The sequence below is a fragment of the Plectropomus leopardus genome, chromosome 3 (assembly GCF_026936395.1).
Source record: "Plectropomus leopardus strain MGB_pleo_1.0 chromosome 3, ASM2693639v1, whole genome shotgun sequence".
Taxonomy (NCBI): domain Eukaryota; kingdom Metazoa; phylum Chordata; class Actinopteri; order Perciformes; family Serranidae; genus Plectropomus; species Plectropomus leopardus.
This window is the reverse complement of record NC_142178.1, coordinates 4,314,658-4,336,386: the sequence shown is the minus strand read 5'-3', so window position 1 is coordinate 4,336,386 and position 21,729 is coordinate 4,314,658. Positions and strand designations below refer to the sequence as shown.

Here is a 21,729-nt window from a genome sequence, read left to right as displayed (position 1 = left end):
TCTGTGCTCTAATCTGACATGCGCCAAATTTCTGTGAACGTCTCTAAACTTGGTGTATGTTTAAGTGTTTTTGTTTGACAGGTGTTGTTCCAAGTTATAAGACTGTTCTGGACTTATGAAATAATTTAAAATAAAATAAAAGTTAGGCATTTGGTAATTTCCAATCCTGTCTCCCAGTTTTAGCATTAATTAAGTGCTTTTGAGGAGATTTAAAAATATTGAGATATATATTGTGTAACAAGATTTAGCCTAAAAATATTGCAATATAAGCCCATATTGCACAGCCCTATGATGTTGGATGTTGGACAAACTGTAATATACATAAATCCAGATCCACTGTTGTGGAACAATGTTTAATCCACACAAATGTTTAATCACACTTTTTACACACACACACAGACACACACAGACACACACAGACACACACTCACTTACCTTGGTGCTGTCCTGGCACTGGAACACGTAGCATGCACAGTCCTGTGTGTCTCTGACCAGACAGCCGAAGCTGCTGGGCTCCTGGCTATTGTGAATTAGCTTGGTCACCTGGTGTGGACGACATTCAAACAGCATTGTGTGTGTCAGAGGGTCCCAAACAACTCCTTCTCCCAGAACGGACACACATCGCACCCATGATGCTGACACACACAGAAAAACCATCTGATTACGATTAGAGGGGTCCAACTGTCCTCCAGACCCCATCCCAGCAGCCAGATTCTTCTCTGCAGGCTGAGACCTGCTGATCTCAGCCACCACCCAGGGCAGCATGGCCATGGTGGTCAGGTGGTGGACCGGCAGAGAACCGATCAGTGACAGTTTGTATCGTACCTCCTCCTCCTCCTCTTCTTCTACCTTTTCCCCCCATGTTGCAATGGTCTTCCTAACAGAAGAGAGTTTCTGAGGACACAAGGTAAGATGTGTGAGTGATGGACAGGAGCGGCGGTTTGAAGTCATATGAGGAGGGGGTTTTGCAGAGCTCCCTTGCTTGGAGGGTTCATCTCTTCTCGGCTTCACTTCAAAGTAGAGTCCCTCCATGGCTGGTGGGGCCGGAGGCTGCCGTCTGCCTCTGCGTTCACCTGCAAAACATCAGTTAGAGATGAGAGGCATTTAAGGGGAGAATTTGCTGTGCTCCACTTTGCCATTAGAGTGGCATCAGGACACTGAATCAGCTGTGTAGTAATCACAGGGTCATTTGGAGGGTACTATTAAATGACCACCTGGTGTTGTTTACCCAAGCAGAAACACATGACTACTGACCTACACTTTTACAGACTCAAGGACACACAAACAAATGACAAGCAAACTATGTGGCTCATACTTGGGCGGTATTGTGTGTCAGAGAGAGGGGGCAGGCAGCTGATCTCCCGTGCCAAACACTGTCAACAAACGTGAACGACATTATTATCACTTAAAGACAGAGGTGTGTCAGAATCTGTATGTGAATTAAGTGGGAGAATCGACTACGTGAACGCTGACATCAAAAATGTTTATGATGAACAAATGCAGCTCTGGAATCGAAGCATTTGCGTCAAGTTAAAGCGAAAGAAAACGAAGGCGGCTGCTTACCTCGTATTTGACCTTGCAATATAAATAAATCCTCAACTTAAATCAGCTGGGACAGTGCGACATGCAATATGGGTCGCTCTGCTGCACCACAACAGCAGCGGAAGTTAGAATGAGATTTTTATTTCCGAGGCGCGCAGCACCACTTTTACCGGTTTTTATGATTTTACGCACGAAACAAGTTATTTTTACGCACGAGGTTGCGCAGACGCCAAAGCGCGCACTATGAATGCACATTATTCCTACAGTGCACTTAAGGTATTTTTTTTATTAGTTCAACATGATTTCAAGCTTCTCTCATGCAGTCCTCTTACCTGTCCACCAAAGTCTTGTCCGATGCGCAACCAAGAGGTTGTAGTGTGTTTCCGAGGAGCTACATACAAACAGAGACACAAAAAGAGAGACGAGAGCTTCACACAGCCACAGCGGTCCCTAGTTAGAGTTAAATATAGAAGACAGGGCAGGGCAGACCTCCCTCCTCTCCTCTCTGTGCTCAGATGGGGCATGACAAGTGCATGCTGCATGCATGCGCTGCCGGGGGATGCAGGGACGACGTGACTGCACGTACTGTAGCGCGCGGGAGCTTTATCCTTTGACATTTGTCTCCACATACACCGTTAGAAACCTTTTATTTTATTGAGTTACATTGTATATTTAGCACAGCATTTTGGATCAGGAGGCACATGAGGAGAGGAGAGCTGCTAGTCACACATTTCTAGAGTCCACATCACTTTGGGTCTCAGCTGTAGATTTAACTTCGTGGTGTCCAGACTCCCTTCAAGAGTTAAATATTCATATCAAGCAGAGGGTGCATTTGAAATATTAATGTACAATATCTCCACTTGGTGGTGCTCTAAGCTTTTGGGATTTTTCAAACTGCAATGACAGCGTTTAAAACTTAAAAATATATTCAACTTTCGGTGCCATGCCTCACTATTGTCTAAGATATTACACATTCAAAGACAGTTTGCAATGTCCATTACCTTTACAACATTAGTTTAAGCAGTTAACATTAACATAGACAACATAGACATTAACACTCTAAACTCTTCTTACAGCGGCCTTGAAATTAATGCTGAAGTAGTTTGAGCACCTCAGTGAAAGAGCAGGAATGCCTGTGGCTGTAGGATGGTGAAGGTATGACAGTTATGGTTTTAAATCTCCAGCACTGAGGTAAACTCAATTTAAAAACATGTAGCTGTGATATAGGGTGACTGCAGGATGTAGCTCTGGTTCCATTACCACACCCCCCAAAATAGATGGATGGCTAAACAAACTCAAAGTGGAGGTTAGAGGTTGTAATAAAACCTGCAGATGATTAAAGGGACAGTTCACCCCGAGTTCAAAAGCACATATTTTACATCTTACCTGAGTGCCATTTGTTGCTAAATTGTTTTGCTCTCCAATATAATGGAACTAGATTGCACTCAGCTCGTGGTGCTCAAAGCTCAAAAAATATTTTTTTAAAGCCCTAATGAAGATTGGTAGTGGTCGAAACATGTTGGCTTTTTTTAAATGATTTAGCCACCACAATTAAGTTTTTTTAAATATAATTCCTCCTTGTTGTTTCACCTTTTTTACACTTTTGGAGCACCTGGATTTCCTTCCTGTTTATTCTGTTGGTTTTTGTTTTCCATGAGCACCCAACACAAGTGTTTTAATTACTTTTGATTATAGTCTACAGAGCAACCAGTCATCTCACTCTTTTTCTAAAGAAAAATGTTTTTTAATTTTTTTAAATTTTCTTTCTATCAAACTACACCTGCCAACTGTATCATTGTACAAAAAGAAGCATGCATCTACTCGTGGATCCACTGCTAGATGCATGCTTCTTTCCTCCAATGCTGTGATACGGCTGACAGGTGTAGTTCAGTAGGGAGAAAACAGGGCCATGAACCTGCTCACAACAAGGTCTATGGATTATCTTACGTAACTGGGTCATGATTTCTGCAAAGAGACATTGCTGTTGAGTTTTTCAAATTTATTTTTTTGGCACTTTGAGCACCACAAGCTGAAAACCATCTAGTTCCATTATATTGGAGAAAGGGTCGACATCTCTACACCCAGTATCTCCAAAACTCTGCAACTCACACCAAAAAAACTCTAGAGCGATAAAATGGCCCCAAAAATAAGAGGGAAAATGTGTATTTATGATTTTTGGGTGAACTGTTCCTTTAAAATAAAGACAGCTGCATCAGTAGGAAGTATCTCTGGCAGACAACACATTGGTAAAAGTGTCATTACAGTGATTGTTTATCAAAGTCAAGCTTGTATTAAACCGAGAAACTCTTCTGGAGTATTTAAGACATTGTGTGGAATGCTGGTCAGAGATGTAAGTAACAACTGGTCCTGTGTGTGAATGTATCATCTATCAGTGCTACTCCGGCTTTGGCTGCAGCTTATTCTTCTCTGGCTCGAAGAAGTTTTCAACAATGGCATCGACCAAGTCGTCCAGCTGCTTCATCAAGTGTTTCACATCACTGTTAAGAGACCAAAAACAGAGTCAGAAGGGAAACAAAAGATGTAACTGTTGAGATAATTGGGGTTGCCATTCAGAGTTAAGACATTTAGAGCCAAAACAAGTCCACGGAAAAGTTTATGGCAACTATGTTGAAAATCAGTTAATGGTTAAAATCTTTATTTATTATTCATTTTCACTTCATACTTAGAATACTACTATGTGTGTACTACAGTTTTCTGAGAGCAATTATCATGTGTAATCTGTCATCATAGGTCACACTGGTATATGGGACAGTAAACAGAGGTGTATGTAGTCTTTATTCTTACTGTGAATAGTAGTGGTATTTTTACTTTATTTTACTATCATTCTTTGTGTATTACATTTTTTTTGCCATGCTTATTTTAATTTAACACCTTTCTATCTGTAAGTTGCTGTAACAAGTGAATTTCCCCGGTGAGGGATCAATAAAGTCTTATCTTATCGTATCTTATAGTCAAAACTCGTTTGTAAAGAATAAATGTAACAATTATTTGTTCCAGTCTCTCAAAGGTAATGATATTCTGCTTCATCTTGTTTTATATGATTGTAAATTGAATATCTTTAAGTTGGACAAAACAAGACATGTTAAGTTATAAACTTGGATTTTACTGTATGAAATTATAAGATTACTATTTTCTGTCATTAACAGTATAAATGATAAATCAATATTCAATATAATCAGTAAGACCTGAAGAGAATTGTCACTTTCTGACCTGGTCTCCACGGCGACCTACCTGTTACCAGGGGCAGCACAGAGTTCAGTGTAGTATTTGATTTTAGGCTCGGTGCCGCTGGTCCTCATGGTGGCCACACCCCCGTTAGAAAAGGTAAAGGTGATCATCTGGCTGGACCTGGAGGTGGGGAGGACCTGGGACAAGAGGAAGGAGTGATGGATGGATAGATGATAAGACAAGATCCAAAGGGAAGTTCTGTTCGGACAGACAGCCGAAGTGAAATTCTCCGTAACATTTGAATACGATGCATGAATGAAGCTCACATATTCAGTTTCTGAGATTATTTTTGTAAAGACTGCAGCAGTGACTTCCTTTTTTTATAAATAGTCATCTAAAAAGCGGAACCTGGAAAAGTGGGTTACTGAATGTTTTCCACATTTCTCTGTATAGTCCTACTGCACTTAAAGAAGTATTTCACTGCTGGAAAGATGCTCATTCCACATATTTGGGCTGTCTATGCAGTAGAACGATGGAAATACTTTTGAAAGTGGCATTGCTTTTACTAAGAAGGTAAGAAACCTACAAATACCAGAATGCACTGTGCTGCACTGGACCAATAAACACTCCCGCTGGTAGTTACGTAATGTGAGCTCATCTGTTTTGATACAGAAAACAATATGGCAACTGACTTGTAACAAAAAAACTCATATTAAGATTAAAAAGTAAACTAAAATATGTTTCTGAAAATATTTTGGGTGAGAAACAGGTAATGCAGTGAGGCTGGTTCTAGGCATGGGCACAGTGGGGCAATGCCACCCCCAAATGCTCCACCTACCCCACAAAGCCAAACACAGGCATCTTTAGTTATTGTCACTAAAGCGAGGATACTCAACTTGCCTATACATGTTTGTAGGATTTAACAACATTTCTAAGATTTTAAGACATTTCTAGGATTTTAGGACGTCCAAGGGTTTTAGGAAATCTTGCAGATTTTTCAGACATTTACAGGATATTTTTGTACATTTCTAGGATTTAGGACATTTCTAGGATTTTAGGACATTTCCAGGAGTTGGGGTAATAGCTGGGGCCTCTGTCTGGTCATTTACTTTTTTTATCAACAAGCCCTTTTTTGATGCTGTTTTATACACTCTGGCACCTTATGTATCCTAAAAGTACAAAACCAATTTGCAGTGGGAGTCACTTTATTTTTTTATTTATTCATTAGGTATATTTTTGAAAGGGGAAGAGAGAGGAGAAGACATGTAGCGAAGGGCCGAGGCTGGAGTCGAACCTGCGACCGCGCGGCGAGGACTCAGCCTCTATACGTGGGGCGCCTGCTCTATCCAATGAGCCCCGGGCGCACCACTTTCTTTTTATTGTAAATTAGAAAATGGTTAGTGGGCCACACACACCATATCGGGGGCCAGATTTTGCCCCAGAGCAGTAAATTGAGTATCACTGCCACTGAGCATAAAAAAAGCACAAAGTTGAGCTTGTTTATCAAGAAGCTTTGGATAAAAACATGACACAGTTCAGCATACACCTTAAAGAATAACTCATATTGCCCACCAACATGTCTTACTGCCCCCCCATTCAAAGCAGTCTAGAGCCAGACCTGTGATGCAGTAAAATAATCTTAGTTTATATTTGATCAGCACTGCTTAGTTTCAGCATTTGATGAATGTGGTCTAAGTTTGAGAGAGAGAGTGAGAGGGTGAAAAATGCAAAAATGACAATCTGTAGCTCAATTAACGGCCTGAGAGTCAGTGAAAATGCACTGTATGACATGTTATTTGAGCTCAGGTTTAAACCTGCAGTAACAATAAATACTTTTTCTGGCCACCTGAGGTCAGTGGAGGTCACTAGAGGTCAGATCCATACAGTATCATCAGCCTTTAGTTGATACACATCCATCAGATAAGGATCACCATTATTATTTATTTCTTTTAGTGGTTTTCTTACTACCGGCATGTTATTTTCATGGTTGTGGCTTAAAACATGTATTATCTTTAGGCAGTAATGTAACACTCAAATGCCAGAGGTTTGTCCTGCTCTGAGTGAGTGGAGGTGTCATTGTGTGCACTTACAGCCTTGTTACCAGGTTGGTTGCTGTCATAGCCGGTGGTCAAGTCTCGCACAGCAGAGATGGAGAAGCGACCACATTCAGTGGGATATGAGTCTTTCTGGCCGCTGTAGTTGCGCAGGCGCTCAAACAAGCTGCGGATCACATTCTGGTCATGGCAGATGAAATAGGAGTTCTTGGTGAGGTGGTAGCCATACCTAACAATGATGAGGAGGAGAGAGAAGAAGAGTTAACAGTTCCAACTCATCTTTATAAAATTTTGCTGCTGCAGAAACAGTTTGTTAGAAAAGCGACCTTCTCTAACGTTGTTGTACCAAGTGCATCTCTCTTTTCTAAATTGCAGTTGTTGACCATTTTTGACATTAAAATTCTCTAAATCTGAACATTTGCCTTTAAATCAAGATCTAAGGCTACAGATTTATTTTGGTTTTAGATACTATTTTGTTAAAAACTCTCAGTTCCATAATTATAAAACTAGACAGGCTCAGAATCTTCATATTCCTTTTTATAACACTTCCTGTGGTCAGTTTTCTATCAAATATCGTGGAGTTATCTTATGGAATGAAAATCTTCATTTACTGAATTACTCTGTGTCATTGTGTGTGTATAGAAAGAGACCCTGAAAAGCTCTGCTGTCAAAAACATCTTATTTGGATCAAGAATGATCCCTCTATGAAGTGATGCTCACATGTTCAAAATAATTATTTTCACTTTTATTTTTTAAACCCTATACTTATACTGAGAGATTTTGAATTTTTGGCAACTAAATGTATTGATGTTTTGATTGCTTGTATTTTACTATAATTATGTTTTCTGGGTGTGTTTTTTACATAAGCGAGTGCAGGTTTCTACCACACCCTCACATGTACTTTTAATTTGTGAATCTCAGTCATGGAAATCAAAGATGAGTGGTCTTACTCTTCATAGATGGAAGTGAGTTGTTGAGAAAGGCTTGTGTTTTTCGTGGCCAGATAGGAAATCATCTCTCCTGCAATGGCTGCAGCACTCACTCCATCCTTGTCCAACACAGAGGGACTACACATATACCCTGAAACACACACACACACACACACACACACACACACACACACTTTCAGTTCATCCCTGGTATGTGTAAACCTCCATCTGCTGTAGGTCACTTGCTTCTATTACTAACAGTGCGTGTAGAGGCGTGTGATTCTAATTACAGCATCATAATCATGTTACATGGGAACGCTGTAAACTATGTGATGTTGCATGTGTGTGTTTGAGTGAACATCTGTCATACTAACCTAAAACGAACTTTGACCAAGTGCATGGTGTTTGACTGCTAACTGACCAAGACCAGTGACCTGAGCTGACATGTCTGACACTTCACGCTTTCTCTGTTTTTAATGATTAATGTTTCACATAACAAGCAAGCAAGACTGTACAGCACGGTTAGAACAACAGATGTCAGACAGAGGCCACAGAGGAAGTGTCTGAAGTTAAAGAGATTTGTTTTTTCTCTCCGAAAAAAGCACGTCAACTTTGTCCCAAATAGTAGAAGCTATTCAGCTGGTTATATTAAGCCTTTCAAACCTGGCTCGTCATCACTTTTCTTGTGCTGCGTTGAGATGCTGTTCAAAGGTATTTAAACCATTGTACCCGGGGAAAACTGGTGCAATTTCTTTCAGAAACATGGGAAAAGGGCAATGAGGACTTTGCATGAAGTGTCTAACAAATTGCAAGAAATGAGTAGATTTAAAAGATTATTAAAATTATCATTTCTTTTTTTTTCTTTTTACTGAATTCTTATACTTTTTATGCAGTTTTCCAAGTCATTTCCTTTATTTATGTTTTTTTTATTTTTCATTTTTTGAGGGGGGGTGTACACTAATTTTCAGGTAATTTTCATGTGTTTTCTCTCCAATTTCTTGCTCATTTCTGGGTCATTTATTTTTAAGTTGCTCATGGCCTTTTTCCTATGTATTTGAAAGAAGTTAAGCAGGTTTAACCAGGTTTCAAAGGGTTAAAAGGATCGATGGCTCCCGGCAATTACAGAGATTGAGGCAATGAATTCCTGAGTGTGATGCATGCTACACCTATGCCCAGGTGAAGCTGGGCTGTCAGGTATAATGGAATGTGTTTTTAGAGTGTTTTATATTACTACATTGCCTTAGGTTAGGCTTAGGAAGAATAGGCAATTTAACTACATACTTAAATAAAAGAAAATAAAAGTTTAAAGGTCAAATGTGTAGGATTCAGTGGCATCTAGTGGTGAGGTTGCACACTGCAACAAACTGAAACTAGGAACACTTGAAAATGCAAATGACCCTAGAGCCAGTGTTTGATTTGTCTGTTTTCGGCTGAAAAACATGCTGGAATCCTGCTAAGAGGACCCACTACATTTGTAGATATAAAAAGCTCATTCTAAGGTAAAAAAAAAAACATAACAATTCTTAGTTTCAGGTTATTATACACCAATGAAAATATAGCTATGGATACTATATTCCATGCATGCAACTTTTATACTGGTAAAGTATAATGTAGGAGGGGTACCTTTATTTCCATGCATACTGTTTTTCGCCGGTTTTGACAATCAAGTTAGGTCCTCACCCCAGTTTAGATCTTGTGAGCTGGCAGAAGGATTGCCAGCTCACAAGATCAGTTAAAGGCCAGTGACAACTGAAGTTGTCCTCAACTGATCCCAGATTAATTTACATCAGAAGAACACTTTTTGGCAGATCAAATTGACTAATGTGTGACACTGTGGAGGCCTTTGCGAGAACAAACTCTCACAATGTGATGCCACAGGGAATTAATCACAACTGCTTCCAAGTGCCCATGGACAACACTAATTTATGTATATGTGAGTGTGTGTGTGTGTGTGTGTGAGAGAGAGAGTGTGTGCATACCTATGGCCTCCTCAAAGGCGAACAGAACAGTCTTGCCCTGGTCCAAAAGGTCTCTGGCTCTGTTTCCCATCCACTTGAACCCTGTAAGCGTTTCCTGTCAAAACAGTGATGATAGTAACCGTCAGCCGTGGTTTCAAATGTTAACGGCAGCAACATTTGCAACGATGAAGTCCAACAATAATGTAGTGCATTAAGTTGCACTGTTAATTATCCATTAGTATTCTCCCAATTTCCTCCTTAATCATCTTCATTGCAAGAGAACCTGATATACTGGAAAATGCAGATAAGGCTCTCTTCCTCCAGCAGTACACCTCTACAACTTCTGGATGCATGAGGACATACAGTGCTGATCATGTCAGCTTAGCTCTGTTTTCATTTAACCCTTTGAAACATGGCTTGATTTCTTTCAATAACACAGAAAGAAGGAAATGAGCAACTTAATAAGAATTGGCCCAAAAAATCAAGAGAAATTAGTAAAAAGTTACAAGAATAATACTAATAATATTATAATTTTCTAATGATTCTATCTCTTTTTAGTGATTTTTTTTGCTAATTTTCTTGTGACCTTTTATTACTTTTGCAATTTGCAGGGCATTTCATGCCCACTTGCTGATTGCCTTTTTCCCCATGTTTTTGAAAGAAATCACACCAATTTGCTGATGTTTCAAAGGTTAAATGCTTGTGAAATACATCTGAATGCAGTACAAGAAACCTGATGTCAACCCAGGTTTCAAAGGGTTAAACAGACATTTTGTTCAGTATGTGCTCTAGGCCTCTCTGCTCCCCAGTTTAACATTTAAAACAACCGTGAACTTGACTGCATTACCTCAAAGTGGAAGCCTTCTTTGAGAGCGATGGCGCGCAGTATCTTTGAAGAGACGGTGCTCGACAGCATGTAGAGGTTTTTCACAGCAGCAGTGTCAGGATTCTGCTGTTTCCAACAGCGGAACATCCACCAGCCGAGCAGCGCTCCCAACTCATTACCACTGAACACTCGCCACTGTCCACTGATACAGAGAGAGACACAGGTTAATATAGAATATAATATATATATAATATAGAAAAGAGAAAATATCAAGAAATTGATAAAAAAAAAAAATTAGACCAATGACACACAATGACCTGAAAAAATGAAAGACTAATAATTAAAAACAAAAAACAAACAAATGGGAAAGTAAAAAACAAAAGAAATCATACAGGTAAATTGGCTAAAAAATGCACAAAAAATTGTAACTATTCTGTAAAATGATTTTGTGTATATAATTGTGATAATTAAATATATAATTCTCTGTAATTTTTTGCTAGCTTTTTAAAAAACAATTGTCTAAATCTAATCATTTCTTGCAATTTTTTGGGGGGCATTCCTTGCCAAGTTGCTCATTGCCTTTTTTCCCTAAGTTTTTAAAATAAATGAAACCATCTTGCTCAGGGTTCAAAGATTTAAAAAAGTGAAAAGTGTCTAAATGTAGCACAAGGAAAGCGGTGTCAAACCAAGGGTTAATATCATCAGTCCATGATGTATTTGGTATTGGTTCTGGAAATTTGTAAGTAAATGAGAAGGAGTTCACACCAAAATGACAAATAACGGGTTTTTAAAGGAATACTTTACACACAAAATGACCATTTGTCTATCAGTTAGTTGGTCTGTATTACCTTGAATTAATGGGAAAAAAACAAACTTTGTTTTTGTTTTTTTTTTTCAAGTTTAAAATGCATGTGTTTGTGCCGCGCTGAGCATATGACTGGATAAATGAGACTTGGCTTGAACTGCACAAGTTGTCAAGTAACATGACGTGACCAACTGATTTTTGCACACTCAATCTGCACAAAAATCTTCTGCACAGATGGATTGTGCGGGTGCTTTTTTCTGCTTAAACTTGGAACTCAACACATTTAAAAGTTGCCTGTTTCTGGCAAAAACTAAATAAAATTCAGTTCCAATAAAAAAGAGGAATCCATGCAGTTTTCAGTATTCTTGGCAGTGGGGAGAAGGCTTTAAAATAGCAATAATTTAGTGACATACAACTTATAGAACTTATATCAACTGAACTGTTAAACACATTATCAAATGTAAAAAACAATTTAAATATTTAAAATTTTTCAAAGGTATTTTTTGTGGCTAGGTATTTATAAATATCCAGCGATGGCCCTGGTTCCAATTAGATTCTTTTCCATAACCATGCCTCATCAACTTCTTGCACTTGAAACTTGTTCTTTAATTCTTAGATTTCCCTCTTGTTTAATCAAAGTATTATATAACAAGATAATGACATAGTCGGTAGTTCTAGAAGGGCAGAATTGGCCTCCATGCGTACTCAATCTCAGCTGGTCTCTATCACTAAGCTCAGTTGATCAGTGGTTTAGATCTTGTGAGCTGAACACTCAAGTTGTCCTCTGCCCTTAACTGACCCCAGATACATTTACATCAGGCAGTTCAAATCAACCTACATTGTGACAATGTGGACAGAGAAAATGTGACAAGTACATTACTGCTGTCTACTGTTCAGCTCAATATGCTTAACATGGAGAGGCATAAAAACGCACACGCACACGCACACGCACACACAAACACACACACGTGCGTGCACGCACACACAGACCTCTCCTGCTTCTCAGCGATGGCTAGCCGATCAGCATCAGGGTCATTCGCCAACACAACAGTGGCCCCCTCTTTCTCTGCCAGGGCGAACGACAGTGTCTGAAACACACACACACACACACACACACACACATATATATTCAACTAAGAAAGACTGTCTCTATATGTGTTGCAAATGTACAAATTGTAAAGAAGTAAACTATAAAAAATGAATTCAATCAGTAAATAAATGAATATAATAACAACAACAATAATAATGATGATAGTGATAATAATTATCATTATTAAAAAAAAGAAATTGAAATGAAGAATTAAAATTAATAAAATAAAAATAATAAGATAAAATAAAGTGAGTGAGTGAGTGCATTGTGTTTTGTTGTGTGTGAATTGTGTTTAGAACATACCAGGACTCCCTCTCCTTCCTCAGGATTTGGATATTTGACCGTGGGGAATTCAGGATCTGGATCTTTCTGTTCCTCTACAGCGTACGGAGGGTGAAGGTCAAAGGCCTTGAAAGCTGATTGGACAAATGTGTGACCAACACCGTGCACAGATGTGTGCACAATTTTCACTTCTGAACTCTTGTTTATGCTCCTGTGAAGACAAATTTTTGAGTCAAAATGTGTTTTCTTTCTTTCTTCTTTTAAGTTTCCATTTGATTTTTCACATTTCAGTTCTGTAGTATTAATGTATTGTAGTATTGTAGTTATTGAGTATGCATGTAGTATTCTCATGCAGGCATTTCAAATGTTAGGCAGAAACACACACTGATTACAATCATCAGTGGAGCACAGTGTATTATGATGTACATCATGCTCTCTCAGGTGTTATAGATGGTTTTTGCAGCTCAGTGGGTAGCTCTCTATAGATCACCTGTGATGACAGTGTTTCTGGATGGCTTTGAAGTATTGTGTATGGATGTCCTGGTACGGATCTTTGAGCAACGGGCTCTTCAGGGCCTCCTCTGTGCTCCAGGACTCAGGCCAGGGCTCCAGGTTCTCCTCTATGGTCTTAGCGATACCTTTGTCGTGAGGAGACACAATCTGAGCTCCGTTCTCCCAGTACACCTGAGACACAGACAGAGCAGCAAAAGGCAGATATAAAAATGAACTGCACACTTTCTTTTCTTTCTTTTTAATCTTAATATCAATAAATCTGCAAATTGTTTTCATGTATTTTTTGTATTGGCTGAACTTTTTTCTATATCAGAAAATGACCTAAATGCCTGTGATAACTTCCTATTAAATGTCAAATGTTACATATTCAAATGACTTGTTTTGTTTGATCAAAGGTCAAATACCTGATTCAGATCACCACACCCAGGACGAAGAAACCTCACAAACTCACATTTGAGAAGCTGGAACCGTGAAACGTTTCTAATTTCTTTCTTGGAAAATGTCAAAAACAATTAATCTGCTCTCAATATAGTTGGAATAATTTTTTTGTTGCTCAACTAATTGAGTAGTCCACAGATTGTTTAAACTCTACATTAGGCCTGCAACTAAAAATTAATGTCATTGTCGATTGATCTGTCAAATATTTGATCAATTAACTGATTAGCTGTTTTGTCTATGCAATGTCAGAAAATTGTGAAAAATATCAAAGTGTTTTCCAAAGTCCAAGTTGACACACTCAAATGTCTTCTTTTGTCCATAACCCAAAGATATTTTATATACTGTTACAGAAGAGGAAATAAAGCAGAAAATATTCACACTGAAGAAGCTGGAATTTAGAAAAAATTTGCAATTACTGTACATATTTCTTTTATTTATTTATTTTTTTGTCTGGACCCTTTTTGTTGGCACATTGTAATTTTATTTTATTTATGTTACTGCTTTTTCACCTTGTTTTTTTAAAAAAATTTTTTAGTTTTATTTTTATTTTTGCACAATTAAAACACACAAAAGAGAAAAAAAAATTAAAATACAGTGCAGGGAGAGGCAAAAAACCCATAGGGCTTATCTAAAGCCTCCACCTAATGAAATTAACACAAGATTATTGAGAACTCAGAAGTACAGAAACATACAGAAAAAATACATAAAATAATACCAGTGATAGCAAACTACTAGTAACCAAATATGTTTGATAATAACAGCAAAAAACAGCTATAATAAAATCCAATTAAGTGCAGAAAATATGAATGTGAGACATGTAAGATGATGTTAGTGCGATAAGTGTGTGTATGGGTATGTGTGAGGGGTATAATAGATTATACTACGCTGACCCTTGAGCAATATCAAAAATACATCACAGTGAATGAGACATTTTTAAATATGGACAAAATACACCCATTACAAAAGAGAGGTTAAATGTTTTTTCAGGCATCTTTTGTAACACTTTATATGAATGCAGGTTTTTACCAGATGGAAAAAATCATTCCACAGTTTCGCTGCCCTAAATCTTATTGAAAACTGACCTCGACAAGTAAGAAATTTGGGAAGATGAAGAGCTGAAGAGTTACGAGTTAAGTGTGAATGCAACTGTGAATTAACTGTAAAATAAGTTGTGAACTGCTCAGGAATATTCCCTTCACTAAAAAGTATTTTGTAAGTAAAGACACATATTTGAAAAATATTGATGTCGTAAATAGTGAGAATTTGAAGTCTCTGAAATAACGGGGCAGATGAAGTGTGTGACTCTGATCTGGTTGCGATCCTAACAAAGCGTTTCTGCAGCACTAAAATTTTATAAAGAGTAGTCGGGAAAGTACTTGCCCAAACTATATTACAATATGAGAGATATGGATAAATCAAACTATAATAAAAAATTAGAAGACAGTTTGTGGTAACAAGATGACTGATCCTCATTATTATACCAAGAGATTTATGAATTGTTTTACTAACCCAATCAGTTTGTTCTCTCCAATTCAAATTCTCATCAACAAAAATGCCCAAAAATTTCATACTGGACACCTGAGGCATCTCAACAGACTCAATCATAATTTTGGATAAATCCTTAGAATACATTTTTTTGCCACTGAAGATAATAAAGTTAGATTTCCTTATATTCAAAGATAATTTATTTAATCTGAACCACATAGCGTAGGCAGTTAAACCAGCATTGGCGTCCTTCATAAATGAATCAAAATTTGAATTAGAGAGAACAAGGGTTGTGTCGTCAGCAAACATTATTGGGCAGAGGATATTTGAAACATTAGATAAATCATTTATATAAATGAGGAATAGTAATGGTCCCAGAATGGACCCTTGTGCGACCCCACAGGGTAATCTAGCTTTGTCAGAACAGCAACCCTTGACACAAACAAACTGACTTCTGTCAGTGACATAATTAGTTAACCATTCGTGTGCAACATCATGAAAACCATATTTATACAATTTTGCTAATAAAATATGATGATTTACTGTATCAAAGGCTTTTGAAATATCAATGAAATCATACTTGGCACCTTGTTTTTCATTATCTAACATTTTAATATATTTTTATATTTGTAATTTTTTTTTTACTATTGTAAAAATCTTATATTTCTTCGTACCTCATAGCTGCTGTAATATTGTGAATTTCCCCACTGCAGGACTAATAAAGGATTATCTTATCTTAAAACGTCATCCAAACCAACTGATTGATTAATCGATGAATCGCTGATGAATCGCTGAATCTACATTTGATTAAATAAGATCTAATAAATCAGATCAGCCAAATTCTGTTACAATAGCAGCCATGATGCATATTTATAAGACATATTCAGAATTTTTATACTATACACTGAAATGTCAAAAGTTGGACCAGAGTCAATCAAAAACACAACTAAATACTCATTTATATTGTTTTTCAATTGAAAAGAAAAGTGGATCGGGGGCTTTGAATATGAATTAGGGCCAGAGCCAAAAACTAATAAGTAACTTAATCAATAACAAATTAGTAAGTGTGCAAATAAGTAAGAGCCGTTACCTTGTAGCCATTGTCCTGTTTGGGGTTGTGAGAGGCGGTCACCATGATACCAGCACACAGACCCAGGTGTGACACTGTGAAAGGCTGCCGAGACGCGGAGAGAAATATGTCATTTTTCCAGCACGCTCAGAGATCATAGGCAATAGGAAATACTGACAGATGTATAAAACCAGACCTTGAAGAATACTATTAGAGCTATCATTTCATTTCTAGCAGGAGCCTAACTCTTGAGGCTGTTTGGACCAAAAGCTGAAATGGAGGCAGTGTGGCACTTTTTGCTCAAATTCCTTGTGCTATGTATTTGGGAAACATTATTATAAGATAATTATTGCTTCCTGCTAGTTGATTTAGTCCTCTTCCTGTGCTGCCCACAGATATGCCCAATCATAAACAAACACACTTATTTACTATAAACTGTAGTGAATATCTTCTTGCCATTTATGAAGTATAAACTAGTCATCTGTTTTACAAAATGTGCTATGTACGTGAAAAAAGATCAACATGAAGTGCACTGTTCCCACAATTAGACAAACAAAATGAGTACCGTAAAGTGAGAATGATGAAAGAGGCTGACAGTAATCCTGAGCGGCCTCAGATTGAGGCTGACTTTTTTTTTAGTTTGTGATCGTGGGTTATTCAGACATTAAAACAGCCAAAAAATAAGTTGCTACACGCAATCATACTTGTAGTTGAGACATCACAGTCATGTTTCAAAGGATACGCAGGTACAGTACTTTTAAGTGTATATGTTATGACTATAAAAAGTACTTCAATACTTTTTTAATTTTAAAAAAAGTATATGATCACTATAACCTTGCTAAAATAACAAAGTTTAAGGTGGCCCAAGACATGGCGACAATGTTCCTACCCTGGAGAAGAAAATGCAGAAAGTAATTAATCTCGCTGCACAGGGACGTTTGTAGTATGGACTCTTTTTTGGAGCTGTGGCCCCAAAATGCTCTGTTCCAACCCCTGACACCAAACCAGGTTTTAGCTGCTCATTTTGGATCTGTTGTATTCACAGCGTTTCGCACAGAATTAGAATCTGGAGTGTGTGTGTGTGTGTGTGTGTGTGGGTGTGTGTGTGTGTGTGTGTGTGTGTGTGTGTGTGTGTGTGTGTGTGTGTGTGTGTGTGTGTGTGTGTGTGTGTGTGTGCGCGCGTCATTTTTTAAAATCATTTTGTGTCCCCTCTCTGAATTCAGATGTTTTTGCAAGTCCATGAACGCAGTGCAGGTGGAACTCTTCATGAGTGGATCAGATCAGACCAGATCAATGGATGAGAGGAGCAGCTGCTGCAGATGGAGTGAATGCAAACATTTAGACCCCTTACAATTAATGATTTTTTTACTTTTACTTTAAACTTTTTTTCACCAGAGGTTCTGCTGCTCCGTCTGTACCCAGAGTACACTCTGTGCTCTGAGATTGTGACGCAATGAATAGCAGAACTGTTTATATTCCAACAGTGCTCCTAAATAACAGTCCAGCTCCAAAAATATAAATTTGAATGTGACAGGCTGCCACAAATAAATGACTGTGTGGGACACCCTGTTTAAAAATGGTAAGATCTCATTTTATGACACATTCGATAGTACCAAAATGACAAATTTTCAACCCAAGGCTGCATAGATGACATAACAGCAGGACAACCAACTGGTTCTCAACCTGCAGCTGTGACAGCTCTCTCTACAGCAACAACCTAACACGTGATTAAAGGTGTGTGTTCAGTGATTTTTTCTGTACCAGCACTGTGTACAGATTGTTGATTTAAATATCTAAATATATTTGTTTCCTATTTTGTGAGCCTAAGATTTTTTTTCTTGTTTTTGGTATGGACCTATAGAGTATCAGTTTTTTGTACCAGTGCTGTATCAAAGTATAACATTCAAATCTAATCTTTGTCTGAGCTGCAATAAGGATATCATGTATGGTTTTATGCATGTGTAGTATAGACACAAAATCATGTGAATGGTCACAAGTTTTAAAGCAAGTATAACCCGGTGAATCCTATATGCGTTATGCAACCTGCAGCGGACAGAGGTGAAGTGTACTTTTTAAATGGAATTTGCCCTGTAGCTTCAGTCCCACTTTCACCTGCTCCACCAGCAGACCTGACCCCACACAAACTGACCTCACTTAAGAATTTGGTTACAATCAAACATTTGCCCGATAAGTAACATCACTTTAATTTCCATCTACTGCACAGAATGTCTCAGTTGTCCTGAAATGACACTTTACTCCTCCATTTTTTCAAAAATTGTATGTACCTCTATTTTTTTATTCGATTTGTATTTTTGTCACTTTGTTTTGTACAGTATATTGATCTTTTATTTATTATATGTTATTCTATTTGACCTTTCATGCATGCAACTTTTACTCTTGTACTTACCCTTGTACTGCTGCTACACTTGAATTTCCCCTCTGGGAATCAATAAAGGATTATCTCAAATATGATACCTGTGTAAACTGGCTTTACTTCTTTCAAAAACATGAGAAGCAGACAAGGAGCAACTTATAACGCTAGGGAAAATGTCGAGAAAAATATATTAATGATTGTCATAATTACATATTAAAAAACGTGACAGTATTATTATAATTTCAAAAGCACTTTTATCAGGTAATTTCCTTGTTTATTTTGCTCTTTTTTTCTTTTTGTTCATTTTCAGGTTATTTTCTTGGACATGTTCTTGCTAATTTTTGGGTCGTTTCTTGTTTTTTTTTTTTTCTATTTCAACTAATTTGCTTAAAGGTTTACATAGTTGTGAAAGGCATCTGTAAGCAGCACAAAAAAAGGGATGTTGATCCAAGTGTCAAAAGATTAAGCATGTTTCACATATGCAGGAAAATGATATCACTGTTTTAATGTATTATATTATCTGTGACTGTCACTGCAATGTCAAAGAAAGAGGAAATTAGAGAAGTGATTACCACAAAGGGTGTAGGGGTAATGTCGGAGAACAGGTAGACCGGCACCCCTCTGCTGATGAACACAGCTGCAGCCAGGCTGGCGAAGCGCTTGCTGCTTCCACCGCTGGGAGGGTGGGCACGAGCGTCGTATCCAATCACCACCCCTCGCTCCTTCAAGTTATCAAAACTCTCCTCCAGATAACAACAGAAACCCTGTAGGGTGAAAACTTGTGTTTAATGTAAAATGAAGGACATTAAACATTAGCTACAGGAAGTCACTGAGAAAAGTAGTTGCACTGAGATCCCACAATGATATGGAACAGGACTGTATGGCATGTGAGCCGTGCAGTCGACCACGAGCGTCTCGCCTTCTTCAAATGGAAGAGAATGCGACTCAATAAAGTGCCTGTCTGGCTTTGCATGTGACTCCATGCTAAATGTGGAGTTGCAGTTTGTCTGTTAACCAACCTGCGTGGTCTGGATGATGGTGAGATCATTCATACAGGATGTGCCGGGGCCCATGGCTGCTCTCAGACCTGCTGTGCCAAACTCCATCCTGGAGGAGAAACATTTCTTCAGAGCCTCCACTGCTCCTTCTTTCACCAGCTCCTGCACCATAGACACCGTTTTGGGGTTCTGGGGAAGAAAAACATGCCCATACCAATGACTGAAGCTGAAATTTAGCTGAATGGCAGGAATGCTATTTTAAGTCTGTTGCCCTTTTAAAACTTAGAAGGTGAAATGTAAATAATTTTAATAATTTTAAGCTCAACTCATTGATTATTTCCAGGGGTCGACCAATATTGGTTTTTCAGGGCCAATACCTATTGTTAGTACTTAATGAGAACGCTAACTGATATTTGGAACTGATATGCATTAAATCAAAAATCTTTGTCAATACTTAAAATTTGGAATATAACAAACTCCAATACAAAACTTTGTTTAAATGTCCTAAGCAAATGTTCAATCCAAACTGAAACGTCCAATATCATATACAGCAATTTCGACGCAACTTTTTTTCTAAAGTCAAGGGAAATTTTTAATTTAAACTGAAAAATAAAAATAGCTCCCTGTTACTTTTACCAAGTAAAAGTTCCTCCCATGCCCACACTTTCTTTCCACTTTTTAATTAATTAATTTTATTGGCGATCACTAAAATAAAATACTGATACAGATAATGATAATCAAAATGCCAAATATCTGTCCCAATAATTGGCCACGCCGATAATCTGTTGACCCCTAGTTATTTCAGTTCTAATTCAGATTTTGTGGAGTACCAAGATTATATGTTCTCCTAATCAGGTATCTTTATCAAATATGGTGGATTTTTTGGTGAATAAATGATCTGCCCATGTTTAAATAAAGCAACAACTTTAGTAAAGAAGTGTTCTGGTTCCAAATGGCATCCATAAATACAGCAAGTGGGTCCATGTGATGATTCCCATTCAAATTGACCCATGAGCAAACTGCCCCCTAACCCAATAATGTTAAGACTAATGAAGCAGAGTCTCCTCTCCAATGTGACCTGATTGGTGGCATCCCCTGTGTCTTTAAGATCATGAATGACCCGGTTTGTGTTGCTCATATGGCCGGATGCACGTTAGTCTGATACAGTGCTCACTAACATTGAGTGGCACGAGCCTTTTCTCTGAAATCACTAATGATAGCTGAACCAGTCTGAGCTGAGGAAGTGCACTGTGCTTTTGATTACGACAGCACTGAGAGAGAGGAAATGTGGCGCACTTGATTTGTTTAAGATTTTTACTGCACAAAATATTAGGACTTTCCTTCATGTTTACAACACAAACTGAAACAAAAAGTAATGCTTGTTTTTACAGGTCCATATTTCGAAATATTTTACCCTACAGTTTCCTGGTAAGAGCTAGGAGACCGAAAAACAACGGTAAAGTCATAGTTAGACCCAACATTGATTCACTTATGTAACACCAGGTAACAAATTGACACTCACTCACAGTACAGCCTCAGCACATGAAGCTAGCAGGCTAGCTGTCAGCTTACCTTGTCATACTGCAGCCACAGCTTCACAGCCTGCTCCAGCTTTGTGTCTCCCGTCGAGGACAAACCTTTCTCCATTTCCCTTTTTACCGCGTCAACACAGCTCACTGACTATGGTCATACGAGGTGAATACACCCCGAGGCTTTTTATAACACTGGAAGAGTAGTAATGCTGCTGCTACTGCTGTGGATGAGGTGACCACTTTACTGTCACAGTGCAGGGCGGAGCGACGTAATGCGTCACCAGCCTCTCATCTGTTGCCTTCACGGCCTGCCGCAAATGTGGTAATTACGTAAACATGAGGGCTTCACTGACTGTTCAACAAGTGGAAACAATGGTGGAAAGAGAGCCCCAATAACGATAACATTTTGCAGTGGAGGAAATTAATAAAGTGCATTTATTTAAGCAGACTGACTGCAGTTCAGTATTTATATCGTATTATTTGTGTCAGTTTTGTAGTTGCTTGTGAGTAGTTTCCAGAATAGGATTTCATGCACAGAACATATCATTTTGTAAAACATTATTTAAAAAAAAGTTTTAAATATTTACAACTAACCATATACAATCTATGACACTAACAGTTTGGCTGTGCCTCTATCCTCTACAA

At 38.1% G+C, this 21,729-nt stretch overlaps 2 protein-coding genes across 4 annotated transcripts in view; both read right to left on the bottom strand.

Annotated features, from left to right (window-relative positions):
* Positions 1–2,040, bottom strand: part of tbc1d1 (TBC1 (tre-2/USP6, BUB2, cdc16) domain family, member 1) — a 71,844-nt gene extending 69,804 nt beyond the window's left edge. For 2 of the 3 annotated variants that reach the window (XM_088075385.1, XM_042484948.2), the window contains exons 1-2: positions 1,875–2,040; positions 436–1,073 (exon numbers count right to left, since the gene is read on the bottom strand). In XM_088075385.1, the coding sequence (XP_087931511.1) occupies positions 436–1,032 (597 nt within the window). In that variant the 5' untranslated portion in view covers positions 1,033–1,073; positions 1,875–2,040. Of the gene's footprint in view, positions 1–435; positions 1,074–1,563; positions 1,698–1,874 lie in introns of those variants that run through there. The other variant, XM_088075386.1, reaches the window with a different exon arrangement.
* Positions 2,041–2,172: 132 nt separating this feature from the next.
* Positions 2,173–21,358, bottom strand: pgm2 (phosphoglucomutase 2). Its single transcript, XM_042485014.2, has 13 exons — positions 21,125–21,358; positions 19,574–19,741; positions 19,127–19,318; positions 16,202–16,285; positions 13,166–13,359; positions 12,697–12,886; positions 12,294–12,391; positions 10,520–10,700; positions 9,694–9,787; positions 7,736–7,865; positions 6,822–7,014; positions 4,795–4,928; positions 2,173–4,040 (listed from the first exon to the last, which is right to left on the bottom strand). Exons 1-13 carry the CDS (start codon positions 21,197–21,199, stop codon positions 3,938–3,940), a joined length of 1,836 nt encoding a protein of 611 aa, XP_042340948.1. The 5' UTR covers positions 21,200–21,358; the 3' UTR covers positions 2,173–3,937.
* Positions 21,359–21,729: the final 371 nt, after the last annotated feature.

What these genes read in the sequence shown, in the direction of transcription:
- pgm2 (XM_042485014.2), bottom strand. Translation starts at nt 21,199, where the DNA reads ATGGAGAAAGGTTTGTCCTCGACGGGAGACACAAAGCTGGAGCAGGCT. An exon ending in ATCGCTGAGAAGCAGGAGAG is followed by an intron (nt 10,701 to 12,293) that starts GTCTGTGTGTGC and finishes TCTCTGTATCAG; the next exon opens with TGGACAGTGGCGAGTGTTCA. An exon ending in CGCCTTTGAGGAGGCCATAG is followed by an intron (nt 7,866 to 9,693) that starts GTATGCACACAC and finishes TGTGTGTTTCAG; the next exon opens with GGTATATGTGTAGTCCCTCT.